At 31.6% G+C, this 15,283-nt stretch overlaps 1 protein-coding gene and 1 pseudogene across 1 annotated transcript; both read left to right on the top strand.

Annotated features, from left to right (window-relative positions):
- Positions 1–255: 255 nt before the first annotated feature.
- LOC139889785 (uncharacterized) lies at positions 256–2,550 on the top strand (annotated as a pseudogene).
- Positions 2,551–3,033: 483 nt separating this feature from the next.
- LOC139893168 (ubiquitin-conjugating enzyme E2 7-like) lies at positions 3,034–5,671 on the top strand. Its single transcript, XM_071876319.1, has 6 exons — positions 3,034–3,207; positions 3,319–3,421; positions 4,384–4,481; positions 4,594–4,694; positions 5,326–5,403; positions 5,544–5,671. Exons 1-6 carry the CDS (start codon positions 3,159–3,161, stop codon positions 5,619–5,621), a joined length of 507 nt encoding a protein of 168 aa, XP_071732420.1. The 5' UTR covers positions 3,034–3,158; the 3' UTR covers positions 5,622–5,671.
- Positions 5,672–15,283: the final 9,612 nt, after the last annotated feature.

The following is a 15,283-nucleotide window of genomic DNA, read 5'->3' as shown; positions in this document are numbered from 1 at the left end:
ATTTTATACTATATTGTTAGTTTTGTATTTGTTAATCTGATAAATGAGGGGTTGGAATGTATTCGAGGAAGCTGCTAAACTTAGATAACATTTGATGTCTCATATTTATTATGAATGTGTTATTCTAACTTATTTAATTTAATTTTCTAATTAATTTTGTCTAACCTATGTTTTGTTTCTGTCTTTACCTTTTTTTACTTTATGTTATTACACTTTTAGTTTGTTTATTAATAAGATGTTTTTGATTTGATAGATATGAGAAAGTATCTTAAAAGAAAGGAATCATCTTCTTCAACGCCTATTAGTGTAGTTGAAATGGATAATCTTCCGTGGGATCCGTATGATAGACCAAGAATTTTGCAATATAACCCTAATCAAAGAGATGGGATAAGAAGACAATATTGGATTAGAGGGCCTTCTCAACCACGTGGCTATGATTTTCCAAAAACAAACGGGAGGCGTTTTGTCAAAGCTTGGTTTGATAAATATAGCAGTTGAATAGAGTATAGTGTTAAAGCGGATAGAGTCTTTTGCTTGTGTTGTTACTTGTTTAGAGATCATATTGGAGACCAAGGTGGAAATGAAGCATTTGTGATGGAAGGGTTTAATGCTTGGAACAAGACAGAAAGATTTAGAAATCATGTTGGTCGTGTTAATAGCTTTCATAACAAAGCACTACAAAAGTGTGATTTGTTAATGAGACCAAATCAATCTATTTTCACCGCATTTCATAAACAAGACGAAAATGAGAAAACTGAAAATCGACTTCGTTTGACTGCAACAATTAATGCTTGTAGGTATTGCCTGAAATGTGCATTACCATTTCGTGGTCATGATGAGACGGAATTGTCTCTTTGTAAAGGAAATTTCTTGGAATTGTTGGACTTGATCTCAAGTCAAAATGAGGAACTTCGTAAACTACCGAAAGCTCCGGGAAATAATAAATTAGTATCTCCTTGTATTCAAAAGGACGTTGTTAAGTGCTTTAAACAAGAAGTACCCAAATCTATTTTTAGGGAAATCGGTGATGATGTGTTTGCGTTGTTAGTTGATGAATCAAGTGATGTATCCAAAAAAGAACAAATGGCAATTGTTATACGATATGTTGATACACATGGACTTGTCAAGGAGAGATTTGTTGGCCTTGTTCATGTAAAGGATACGTCCTCTTTGTCGCTTAAATCTTCCATCGATTCTTTTTTTGCTAAGCATAAATTGAGTTTTTCACAATTAAGAGGTCAAGGTTATGACGGAGCAAGTAACATGAGAGGTGAATTCAATGGTTTAAAAGCAAAAATCTTGGAGGAGAATAACTCGGCATATTATATACATTGTTTTGCTCATCAACTTCAATTAGTGGTTGTATCGGTTGCAAGAAAACACTTGGCCATCGTGAACTTCTTTGACAAACTAGCCATTTTAATGAATGTGGTTTGTGCTTCTTGTAAATGGAAAGATATTTTGATTGACGAGGAGAAAGAAAGGGTAGAAAAGGGAATTGGTAGTGGTATAATTGAAACGGGAAGAGGATTAAATCAAGAGCTTTCTCTTATACGACCCGGAGATACACGATGGAATTCTCACTACAAAACACTTTTGCGTTTGGTTGAAATGTTTCGATCCATTATCAAGGTCCTTGAATATGTCAAAGAAGAAGGAACCAATGGTACTAGCCAAAATCAAGCACGTGGTCTTTTGAAGTATTTGAAATCATTTGATTTTGTATTTTATTTGCATCTAATGTTGCGAATTTTAGGACTAACAAATCTATTATCACAAGCTCTTCAAAGAAAAGATCAAGACATAATAGAAGCGGTTTCATTGGTGGAGTTAACTAAAGAAAAGTTGCAAGAGTTTAGAACAATGGGTTTTGAATCACTTTTAAAGAAAATGTCATCTTTTTGTGAAAAGCATGATATCCAAATGTTGAAGATGAATGTAGATTGTGTTAATTCAAGAAGAAAAAAGGACAAGACCACTAATCAACATTATTATGAGGTTGAGTGTTTTAATACCGTTGTGAATATGCAAATTCAAGAGTTTGGTGATCGATTTAGTGAAGCAAGTAACAAGTTACTTATTAGTATGACGGCGTTGAATCCACGTGATTCATTTTCAATGTTTGATGCATCAAAGTTAATAAGGTTGAGTGAGTTTTATCCAAGAGATTTTGATAGTTTGGAGATGGTTGAGCTTGAAGTACAACTTGAGTTGTACTATGATAATGTTAGAAAAGATGATAGATTTGCTAACTTGATTGGTATTGGTGACCTCGCTAGAGTGATGGTGGAAACAAGGAAAAATCTATCATATAATTTGGTTTATCGATTACTGAAGCTTGCCTTGGTTTTGCCCGTTGCAACAGCAACCGTCGAGAGACGCTTTTCAGCGATGAAGATTGTAAAGTCAAATTTGCGCAATCGTATTGGGGATGAGTTTCTGAATGCTTGTGTGATTTGTTCGGTAGAAAAAGAAGCCCTCTCAAAAGTTAAGGATGAAGATGTAATTCAACGTTTTCAGAAAATGCGTTTTCGTAAGCGGAAAGTGTAGTTTTTGGGCTCATCTTGGGATTTTTTTTTGCTATAACTTTTGCTGTTTTTTGGATATAATTGGTGCAGTTTTTTGTTAGAATTTATGCACTTTTTGAAGTATAATTTGTGCAGATTTTCTGAGTTGTTTTTAAGTTGTTTTGGCTATTTTATACTTGTTTTTATGCTTTTTTTTTTGAATGTTTGGAAGATATTACTAAACCGTTTTTGTGCAGTTTTTTATGCTATTTCTTTTTGCAATATATAATAGTGAAGCTTGTTTGTGTAGAACTACTGTAATTGTTGCATTTTTTTCGCCCCCAGTGTTACAAAATCCTGGATCCGCCACTGACTCACAACAGAATTTTACCACATTATTCTTTATTATTTATAAAAGTGGACAATTAATTTAGCACCTCGGACAATAGAATTGGAAAGAGGGAGTAAATAAACATCTCTATATTAAAAGGAAAGTTGGGAATCACGGAGCCAACTTTTGTTCTTCATCATATATATACACAAATCTTCTACGGAGTATATATCTACGAAAATACATACATCTCAACTGTGTCGGTTTATTTTTCAATCCAATCAAAGCCTTTCTCTCGCAGACCTTCCATTCATTCATCAATGGCGTCTCCTTCTCAAGCAACTCTCCTTCTTCAAAAGCAGCTCAAAGGTTGAACCTTTTTGTCCGATTTTTAGGCTTTTTGAATTTGGGTTTTTTATTTTATTTAATTATCAATTTTCAATTTAATTGATTGTGATTGATGGGTTTTTGTTGTTACAGATCTTTGTAAAAACCCTGTTGATGGATTCTCAGCAGGACTTGTTGATGAAAACAATTTGTTCGAATGGAGTGTTACAATTATTGGACCCCCTGATACATTATAGTATGTTTTCCTCCTTCTTTTTGTTTAAATTAGTATTATTATGAACTTTATCTGATCCGAGTTTTTGTTTGTTTGGTTTTTTGATTTAATTGGGTTCTTTAGGGGTTTTTATGGTGTGGTGTATTTGTGTTTGGTAATTGTATTGTTCAATTGTTGCACTGTTGTATACATACATATATACATACATACATACATACTTGTGAGATGTTATGGGAGTATAGGATCTTATAGCTTCCAAGATTGAAAAATTATGCTTTTATATCTTGTTTTGGTGCTTAAAGTTGTAATCTTTTGAACAATTATTAGGTGGCATAGTTCTTTTGCTAACTTTTTTGGGTTAATTGGTTTACTATTTCATCTCTGTAATTATTGTTGTTTATTTATCGAGATGGTTCATTCGGGGTTTTCTGATCTTAAACCCAATCAGTGCAAGTGTTTCTGAGAGGGAAATTAGCCACTTTATGGTTCATAAGTCCATCTTTTGCAGTTAAATTATCATATCGTCAATGGCGAATCTAGGATCGATATTCAAAGGGGTCCTGAAACTTTTACAAAACTAATCACATTTGAAGGGTACTTTAGTTGGTTATTTACCTCCAAAAACTTATAAATTTTAAAAATATATTGGGTTGTATAGTTAAATCTGGTGGCGTTCTGTACAATTTGAAGGGTACTTTGTGAATTTTATTTCTCCAAACTAGTAGTGTTACTGGACACCACCCTATAAGGTAGACATGTCTTTGCATCATATTGTGTTTTGTTTTCTTGTTCAATTACTAAACATCTGAACTTGAAGCACTCCTTCCAGATATATTATTATGTTATTGTACTATATTATATAAGTTAGGGCTTGTTTCGTTTGTGGATCTTGTATTGAGAATTTGTTACTTGTCTCATATATAATCTCATATTCTCATATAAATAATATATATAATTCACGGTTTTGGGTTCTTTTATTTCAGTGACGGTGGTTACTTCAATGCTATAATGACCTTCCCACAAGATTATCCAAATAGCCCTCCAACTGTTAGATTTACATCCGAAGTTTGGCATCCAAACGGTGAGTATTTGCATTCTTTGAGTTACTTTTTTTAGCTATGATTATTGGATTTTTTGTTACACTGTATAAAGTGATTTTCACACATGGGTTATTTTCTTTTGGTGTTTTACAGTGTACACTGATGGTAAGGTTTGTATATCGATTCTTCATCCCCCTGGTGATGACCCTAACGGCTATGAGCTTTCAAGTGAACGTTGGACGCCTATTCATACGGTATGATATTTGAGTAATTTAGTTAGAAGATAGTTATATTCATGTGAATTCGCTATAGATTTGGAAATTAATAAAAAAAAAAAAAAAAATAGTTGCTTTTTATATGTTCTAATACTTTGACCATGTCTTTTGTTATGTGGTTATTATCAAATCTCAAATCCTTAGAATAAAAACGCAATACATATGTAACAAAAAAAGAACTATGGAACTTTGAGTGGTTACTATCTCGTAACTTAGACTTGAAAAGTTTAATAATAACATGAGGCCCAGTCATGCTTTGTATTGTTATTTTTTAACAATTTAGAAACTGAAGATGATTCAAGCTTTTTTAAGTTTATGATATACTGTATGTTTTAATGCTTATTTTTGATTAAATTATTCGTCTTTTGACTTCAACACTTGTTCCAAGTTCTACGAGGTGCCCCTCTGACCTTGAGGTTATGGGTTCAAGTCATAGTGTGGACATTATGTATATATTCATGTTAAATATCGTATAGGGGTGTGTGTTGTTTTGCCTTTCAGAAATAAAAAACAAAACAAAAATTTGACACTAGGAAGGCAATTTTTTTTGTTCAAAAGCTGTTTGCAACAATAGTTTGCAATGTTCTGTTTTTGCCATCTTTTGTGTCAGGTTGAGAGCATAGTGTTGAGCATTATATCAATGCTTTCAAGCCCAAATGATGAATCTCCTGCAAATGTCGACGCTGCGGTAACAATCAATTATCTATTTACTTACTTTTTGTTCCTTGATGAGTCAATATGATCAACCTATTGCTCTTCAAGCCTTTAAACGGTTAATCTGTTGTGTTTTTTGTGTGGAGTGTAATCTGTTTTTCAATGTGATTGCAGAAAGAATGGAGAGAAAGAAGAGCGGATTTCAGGAAGAAAGTTGGACGATGCGTAAGGAAATCACAAGAAATGATGTAATCGTATCTCGCAGGGTGTATAATTGACATTGCTATTTTATGTTTTTTTTTTTTTTTTTGTTCCTATAATTGTGGTTTTTGATTCCTTATGTTTTTGGCTGAAATTAAATTTAAATGAAATGGTTTGTTTTTTATTCAAGCAAAATATGGTTATGAAATTTCAGCTATTTTTTGGTTTTGTTCTGGATGAAAAGACTAATTTCTGCTGCTATAAGTTTATTATGGAAGAAGATTGTGATGTATATTGCACCATCACAATCATTCACAGTGTGAATGTTGCGAGAAAATGAGAGTTGTAAAATTTATAAATTGAATCCAATCTACTCTTCGAATAGTTTGAAGTTAAAATCTATTTATATCTAATTTATTAATCTATAGTTTCTATTAAAATTCTATAATGATGAATTTATTGAATTTATTGTTAGGCTAATTCTTTTGTTAAGAAAAAATTAAAAAGAAAAAAATTTAAGCTATTAAGGTGATGTCATTAATCTAATTAATGACTAACTAATATTTTTTTTAATTTACTTGTTTATTTATTTCATGTTTTTTGGGAAAAAAAATTCACTTTCATTAATTATTAATTATTATTCAAATTCAATTATGAGTTCTCTTTACGAGATTAATTACGTTATATATGTATGCGAAATACACGTCTCAATAAAAGGTTCTATGTAGGTTTTTATTACCTTATTTAAGTATGCGACAGCGGAAGCTCTTAATAATCACCTGAGAATAAACATGCTTAAAACGTCAACAAAAATGTTGGTGAGTTATAGGTTTAACCTATATATATCAAATCATAATAATAGACCACAAGATTTCATATTTCAATACACATCCCATACATAGAGATAAAAATCATTCATATGGTGAACACCTGGTAACCGACATTAACAAGATGCATATATAAGAATATCCCCATCATTCCGGGACACCCTTCGGATATGATATAAATTTCGAAGTACTAAAGCATCCGGTACTTTGGATGGGGCTTGTTGGGCTCGATAGATCTATCTTTAGGATTCGCGTCAATTAGGGTGTCTGTTCCCTAATTCTTAGATTACCAGACTTAATAAAAAGGGGCATATTCGATTTCGATAATTCAACCATAGAATGTAGTTTCACGTACTTGTGTCTATTTTGTAAATCATTTATAAAACCTGCATGTATTCTCATCCCAAAAATATTAGATTTTAAAAGTGGGACTATAACTCACTTTCACAGATTTTTACTTCGTCGGGAAGTAAGACTTGGCCACTGGTTGATTCACGAACCTATAACAATATATACATATATATCAAAGTATGTTCAAAATATATTTACAACACTTTTAATATATTTTGATGTTTTAAGTTTATTAAGTCAGCTGTCCTCGTTAGTAACCTACAACTAGTTGTCCACAGTTAGATGTATAGAAATAAATCGATAAATATTATCTTGAATCAATCCACGACCCAGTGTATACGTATCTCAGTATTGATCACAACTCAAACTATATATATTTTGGAATCAACCTCAACCCTGTATAGCTAACTCCAACATTCACATATAGAGTGTCTATGGTTGTTCCGAAATATATATAGATGTGTCGACATGATAGGTCGAAACATTGTATACGTGTCTATGGTATCTCAAGATTACATAATATACAATACAAGTTGATTAAGTTATGGTTGGAATAGATTTGTTACCAATTTTCACGTAGCTAAAATGAGAAAAATTATCCAATCTTGTTTTACCCATAACTTCTTCATTTTAAATCCGTTTTGAGTGAATCAAATTGCTATGGTTTCATATTGAACTCTATTTTATGAATCTAAACATAAAAAGTATAGGTTTATAGTCGGAAAAATAAGTTACAAGTCGTTTTTGTAAAGGTAGTCATTTCAGTCGAAAGAACGACGTCTAGATGACCATTTTAGAAAACATACTTCCACTTTGAGTTTAACCATAATTTTTGGATATAGTTTCATGTTCATAATAAAAATCATTTTCTCAGAACAACAACTTTTAAATCAAAGTTTATCATAGTTTTTAATTAACTAACCCAAAACAGCCCGCGGTGTTACTACGACGGCGTAAATCCGATTTTACGGTATTTTTCGTGTTTCCAGGTTTTAAATCATTAAGTTAGCATATCATATAGATATAGAACATGCGTTTAGTTGATTTTAAAAGTTGAGTTAGAAGGATTAACTTTTGTTTGCGAACAAGTTTAGAATTAACTAAACTATGTTCTAGTGATTACAAGTTTAAACCTTCGAATAAGATAGCTTTATATGTATGAATCGAATGATGTTATGAACATCATTACTACCTTAAGTTCCTTGGATAAACCTACTGGAAAAGAGAAAAATGGATCTAGCTTCAACGGATCCTTGGATGGCTCGAAGTACTTGAAGCAGAATCATGACACGAAAACAAGTTCAAGTAAGATCATCACTTGAAATAAGATTGTTATAGTTATAGAAATTGAACCAAAGTTTGAATATGATTATTACCTTGTATTAGAATGATAACCTACTGTAAGAAACAAAGATTTCTTGAGGTTGGATGATCACCTTACAAGATTGGAAGTGAGCTAGCAAACTTGAAAGTATTCTTGATTTTATGTAACTAGAACTTGTAAAATATATGAAGAACACTTAGAACTTGAAGATAGAACTTGAGAGAGATCAATTAGATGAAGAAAATTGAAGAATGAAAGTGTTTGTAGGTGTTTTTGGTCGTTGGTGTATGGATTAGATATAAAGGATATGTAATTTTGTTTTCATGTAAATAAGTCATGAATGATTACTCATATTTTTGTAATTTTATGAGATATTTCATGCTAGTTGCCAAATGATGGTTCCCACATGTGTTAGGTGACTCACATGGGCTGCTAAGAGCTGATCATTGGAGTGTATATACCAATAGTACATACATCTAAAAGCTGTGTATTGTACGAGTACGAATACGGGTGCATACGAGTAGAATTGTTGATGAAACTGAACGAGGATGTAATTGTAAGCATTTTTGTTAAGTAGAAGTATTTTGATAAGTGTCTTGAAGTCTTTCAAAAGTGTATGAATACATATTAAAACACTACATGTATTATGTATAAATAATACTAATCATTATTATTATCACTATGAATATCATTATGGTCACTTTTTATAATAAGTATTAACATTAACATTAATATCTATTATTTATTATCATTATTACTATTTGTATTATTAACATATATTAATAGAATTATATTATAAGTAATAATTAATTTGATATATACATATGAATATATAAAAATATACAGTTATATATATTTTTAGGTGTAATTAAAGGAATATTATTATATATAATTACTAATAAATAAAACGTGTAAATCTTTTTATTGCATATCTGTAATATTTTTTTTTTCTCTGTTCTTAAAAATCTTGTATGTCGATTCCTGTTCAAAATCACGAGCAATTTTTCTGTTAGAGGTTAACATAAGTGTTTTCTTTATTCTTTTATTTTCTATCTGCTTTTTATAATTTGTTCGTTTCTTCTTGTTTGACTAAACTGTCCACCACATTGAATCCTACATATAATGGCCTTTACTCCTTATTAATCAAGTATCAGTTATCAATTAAACCCGTTTGCACTTGAGGAATTCTTGTACCACCACTACCACCGAGATTATTCTCCATCAACAACCATTACCACCTTGTAAAATCGCTGTCATTGATCATCATCAACCTCCACCACAACTATTTTTGAACATCACGTTCCTTCTTCGTTTACAACCACCTTGATCACTAACCACAACCCACCATCAAATACATTGGAAGCAAGGTTCTTGCTTACTATTTTTCTGTTATGATCATACACCAAAGAACCACCACTATACGACCGACACTATCCCTCAAATCATTCTCTATCTCTCATTCCTTGTATTCTTTTGTTTATATGCAAACTACCCGTCAACACCCATCGGCCACCATTGCAACCGCCGTCTCTCTCTTCTATCCCTCTCTTAAGATTGATCGAGAAACACCACCACGATCCACCACCGTCGGCCTACATCACCACATAATCGTTGTCCTTAATACTAACTTTCGAATTAAAAACCCATCACCCATATCGCCACCAGGAATCATCACCATCCTTCTTTCTCATTCTCTCTCTAAAACGTCTTCTGTTTCAGTTAGGATACAACCATCATTAACACCTCAAACAACCGCCATTAAACTCACCAAACCTACCTGCACGAAACCTATCTCAATACCACTGCTGCTGTAGGCCTTTTCTATTTCTGTTTTCTTTTAAGAAAGATCATTAATGTGTTCCAAATCTATCAACAACCACCTCTACAGAAACCGCCGGCTACAACCCTAAACCACCTCCACAATCCTACCTTCACCCCTCTCTCACCGTCTTCTCTATACTCTTTCTCTCAAATTCTTAACCTCCACCATCAACCGCCATGAACACCCCTTGTTTGTATGATACTCGAAATTAACCAAGACCCAAACCATTACCTTTATCATCACTGTAAGTACATACATATATTCTTTTCTGTTTAATCACTAGTCACATACTTAATATCACGATACAAACCTTTATAAACTGCTGCAAATCACTTCGGTTGCTATCCATCTGTCGAACAATCCTGCTATTGAATTAATGATTCATTGTCACGCTGCCATGAATGCCAAATAGGTTGCTGCAACTTCGCATACCTATTCCCGTTTCAACCGCTCTATGTTTCTTTTCCTGTTTCACAATCCACGAAACAAGATAGAGATGTAGTGAGGATAACGATACAAGTTGATAAAAATTAGAATTTTGAATGATGATGAGAGGATGTAGACCGAGTTCTTTTGCTCTTTTCTGATCCCACTTGTGTCACCAGCTATAAACAACTCCCATTTTTTTTACTGGCCGACATTTATTAGCAATTAACCCCACTTGATAAATAATTGAGCTGTAAAGGGACGGCTGCAAAAGTGGATTGATACTTCGTTCCTGTGTTGTTCGAGGTTCAGCAAGCCCACACGTACACTATTATATCTGTTTGGATTACAGGCCTATAGTTATATGGACTAAATTGATGTTGGGCCGAGAAAAACGAGTTAGTTGGGCCTGGTTAGCGGGTCTTATTAAGTAGAAGGAAACGTAAACGTATCGGGTTAAAAAAAATTAAAACTCTAATTATAATTACATATGCAAGGACAGAGGGACGGTTCGCGAGTGTTATGTATGAACGGGAGGTCTTGAGTTCGGGTCCCATTTGAGACCTTTCTTTTTGGAAAACCATTTTTTTTGAGGTAGTTCTTTTATTAAATTATTACTATCATTATTGTTGTTATTATTATTATTATTATTATTATTATTATTATTATTATTATTATTATTATTATTATTATTATTATAAAAATTATCAATATGATTATTAAGGTTATTAACATTCTTAAAGAAAAATAGTAATTGTGATGAAAATTGGAAGATGATGGTGAGAGAATATATGTAGTTCATTTATTTCGACCAAGTTAAGTACATCAATGTGTCTGTAAAAACAACGAGAAGTTTCTTAGTCGAAATCCGTCGGGTCATTAAACTAAATGACTTTAGCGTTTAAATTCACTTAATACCTAAAATATATCATTAAACTGTTTCGTTTAAACAAACTCGTGGTTCCACGGGTCATTTCACTAGTTATATTACTAATTTAGTTAAAAATATAAAGTCACGGTTGTAGCTCAGCTGGTAGTGGTCTGTCTCTCTTAGCGAGAGGTGAGGAGTTCGACTCCGCTGGGTGCAATATTGCACTCAATGTTATTCCTTGACCTGAACAATCCACCCAGATCGCCTTTCGCTTCGTGCGGGGCAGCGAGGATGGGGGGTTTTACTGGCCATGCCCTCGGATTGGTTAGGGTTTTCTCGAGGGCGGTAGTTGGGGGCGGGTTATGCAACTACGGGAGATGAACGCGTAGGTGGTTAAATCCCCTGGATGATCCCAGATTGATGTCTAAAAAATTTGTGATGTATTTTGAAAGTTTTTTAAAAAATAATAATAATAATTGCAGTTAGTATTCATGAGTTATATATAGGTGTCCCCGCGATGATAGCCTAGTGGTTGGGGGACATGCAGCATACCGCGGTGGTCATGAGTTCAATCCCTGCCTCATGTCCCTTTAAACATGGGTTACACGATTTTCTTCTCACATGTTGGTCGTGAGACCTTCGGTGTAGGACCGCCAGAGGGTCGGTTTACCCATTGAGTTATATATAGGTAATTTGAAGTAGATGTGAGTCATGTTAGATTGTAGAAAGTATAGATTTGAGTTTTAAAGGTTTTGGCTTTGGTTAGTTTCAGGGCCGGCCCAAAGCCTGTGCAGGCTGCTCAGCTGCACAGGGCCCATCAAAATTAGGGGCCCAAAACTATATAGTTAATGATATGTTTAGGCCTATAAAATTGAACAAGGTTTATGGATAAATAAAAATGAAGCTAGGGCCCAACAAAAAAGAAGTCCAAATATTGTGTCCCCTTGTTCCGTCTGATTCTCATCCGATACGTCGTCATACACTCATACGTCTCAATTTTTTTTTGCTGCCGATACATCTCAATTACAAATACAATTTACAAAACTCCAATATTTCAATTGTCACCTACTGCTATCTCCTTGACTCCTTCAATTGGTAATTCAATTTTTGTCTATCTTTATATAATATTTTATTATCTTATTGATTTTGATTCGTTAATTTAATCATGTTGATTTTTTTTATATAGATATTGTATGTTAATTTTACTCATATAACATTTTCAATTGTCCATTACTCGATTGCTTCATGTTAATTTTTTTTTACTTTTATGATTTATAATTTTTTATATGGTTGCTGTAACTTGTATTATTGTTACATATTATTGTATGTTTTTTTAACTTGTATTATGTAACATATTATATTATTGTATGCTTTTTTTTTTTTTAGATCTGTTATAACTTTGTTTTAAGAAAAAAATTAAGATAAAAGCTTCCTATGTCTTGTTGATGAGGATGAAGCTTCCTTTGTCTGTTAATTAATCTTTTTATGGTTATATAAAAGGGATGGCTCCCAAACATTTATCCGTTGTTGATGATTATTGAGAATGAAATCTTAGAGAGTATAAATTGTGAAGAAGTGATTAAACAATTTGCTATCAAGAATGCGAGAAGAGCTTCAAAAATCATTTGTTACCTATTATGGTATGTAATTCTAATGCGATATTCTTTATGTTTAATGATATGGCGTAAGTTGTCGTTTTTTAAATAGCTTATATTATTTGTTGGGGGCTAGGGGCCTTTTTTTCCGCCTCGCACTAGGCCTCTAAATTCTCGGGACCGGCCCTGGTTAGTTTGTATTATTTATTTATTTATAAAAATGGAGTTAATCTTCATATGGATCTTTGATTTAATAGTATATATATAAGTAATTAAGTAATTTTCTCTTTATTTAAACGTATTAAGCTTAGTCATGTTTTGCTATAAATTTACATTTAGAAAAGGGATTAATACTTCCTTTCCATTCTGAGGTTCTTTAGGGCTTCTGCAATGATTCTTGTTTAACAACATATCTTACAAAAGGAATCTTGTGCTCCACTTTATAAGATTTTTTATATACATGAAGAACAAGAACGACCAAGTGAATAAAAGTTTATGTATACTTACAAATTCGAATATTAACAAAAAAAATCAACTATGTGATACACACCGATACGATCCACTTTATTTTATCATAAATTATGCTATTGGTATTTTTATTTTTAGTTTAAGCTACTCAATACTCATATTTTTTTTATACAGCAGTACTGGATCACCCAGAAGGACTTAGCCACCCGCTCTTTTCATCTCCCGCAGTTGCATAACCCGCCCTCAACTGCTGTCCAGAAGGAAACCCGACTCAATGCGAGGGCATGTGCGGTAAAACCCCCCTCCCCTAGCCCCTGCCCCCGTAACACGATATGCGTAAGACATCCTTGGGTGAAATTCAAGGGTAAAGGGGAAACCTTGTGTGCAATGGTGCACCTCACGGGATTCGAACTCCTGACCTCCTACTAAGAGAAGCAGACCACTACCACATGAGCTACAACACAAGGTACTCAATAGTCATATACTTTCATTTTTGTTCCAATGTATGTTATATACCTTGAAAAATACTATTGAAAGTTATGTACTTTGAAAAAATGTGTTAATGTAAACCAACTTAACTTGTTAACCTGATAAATAAGGAATTTGTTATACATGCTAACGTTATTACATTTTTTTCCGTAATACAGTCATGTGCAAAGCATGTGACTGTATTTTTATCCCCTTTTTTATCTTCATTTCATGTTTAACTTTTCCAATAAAAATGTAAATTAGGGCAGATTCGTGGTAAAACGAAATTGAGAAATGTAAAAGTGCATAGTTGTTCACTTTCATCTAGTGAATGTGTCTGCAAATTCTCATATCCAAACTCAAAGAATCGATTCCGAATTCGTGAGACAAAGTTTTTGGATAATATAACAACCCTCACATTTTCATACTTGAATTGACTAATTTGCCTATAGGGTTGTTATCCATACATAATATATAATTAAATTCGACGTTGATCAAATATTTATTTTTAGTCGACACGTTTTGTTAACTAAAGTTTACACTAATTATATAAAATAACTTTAGTTAATATTAATATTAATGCGTATTATATTTAAAACTATATGTAACATAATTATTAATTAAATGGTAAATTATTTTAATCATTATATATATTTTTAGCTTATAAAAAAATAAGATTTTTTTTATAAATTAAATAATGAGCCCATGAATTTTGACTAAATATTTTCAAAGATAAAACTTATTAAAAATATTTTTAACATGTTTTTTTTTTTTGTCAAAATTGGCACCTTTATTTTGTTTTATTTTTTTTCTTTTAACCAACCATTTTTAAATATAAATACATGGCTCCTCATTCATATTTTCTTGCAAAAAAATAAAAAATTAAGTTATTCTCTCAAAACCTTGAAGAAAATTTGAGGTACTTTCTATTTTTTTTTTTTTTAATATTGTCGATTATATTTATATTTATTGAATGTTCTTTGTAAAATTCCAAATTAATTATGTTTGTATGTTATAATTAGTATTATAAGTATTATGATGTATAAAAATAATTTTGATAATTTATGGAATATTATTTATAATTAAATACGAATTATGTAGTATTTAAACGTAAAAACAATGTAAAATTCGTAATAAATATTTTTAACCAAAAATAAAATATATATAAATTTTTATGAGTTTATAAAACTTATATAGATCTTCAAAAATTATAAAAATAATTACTTGGGTCGAATTGGTAATTATTATATAATTAAACTCTATTATTATGTAATTCGAAGGTAAATTAAAAATAAATATAAAATAATAAAAAATATTTTTTTAAATATTTTTTACAGGTTATTAGATAGATAGAAACTTATAAAAATTATAAAAATAATTGTTTGAGTTTATTTAGTAATTATGTGGAATTAAACTTGTTTTGTGAATAAATTAAGGGTAAAAACAAAAATAAATATAAAAATATAATAAAAACATTTTCTTAAATTTTTCTACTGATCTATATGATTAACTAAGACTATAAAAATTATGTATATAATTTTTAGATATTTAATTAATTATT

The sequence above is a fragment of the Rutidosis leptorrhynchoides genome, chromosome 2 (assembly GCF_046630445.1).
Source record: "Rutidosis leptorrhynchoides isolate AG116_Rl617_1_P2 chromosome 2, CSIRO_AGI_Rlap_v1, whole genome shotgun sequence".
In the NCBI taxonomy this organism is placed as follows: domain Eukaryota; kingdom Viridiplantae; phylum Streptophyta; class Magnoliopsida; order Asterales; family Asteraceae; genus Rutidosis; species Rutidosis leptorrhynchoides.
This window is presented reverse-complemented; position numbering and strand designations above follow the sequence as displayed.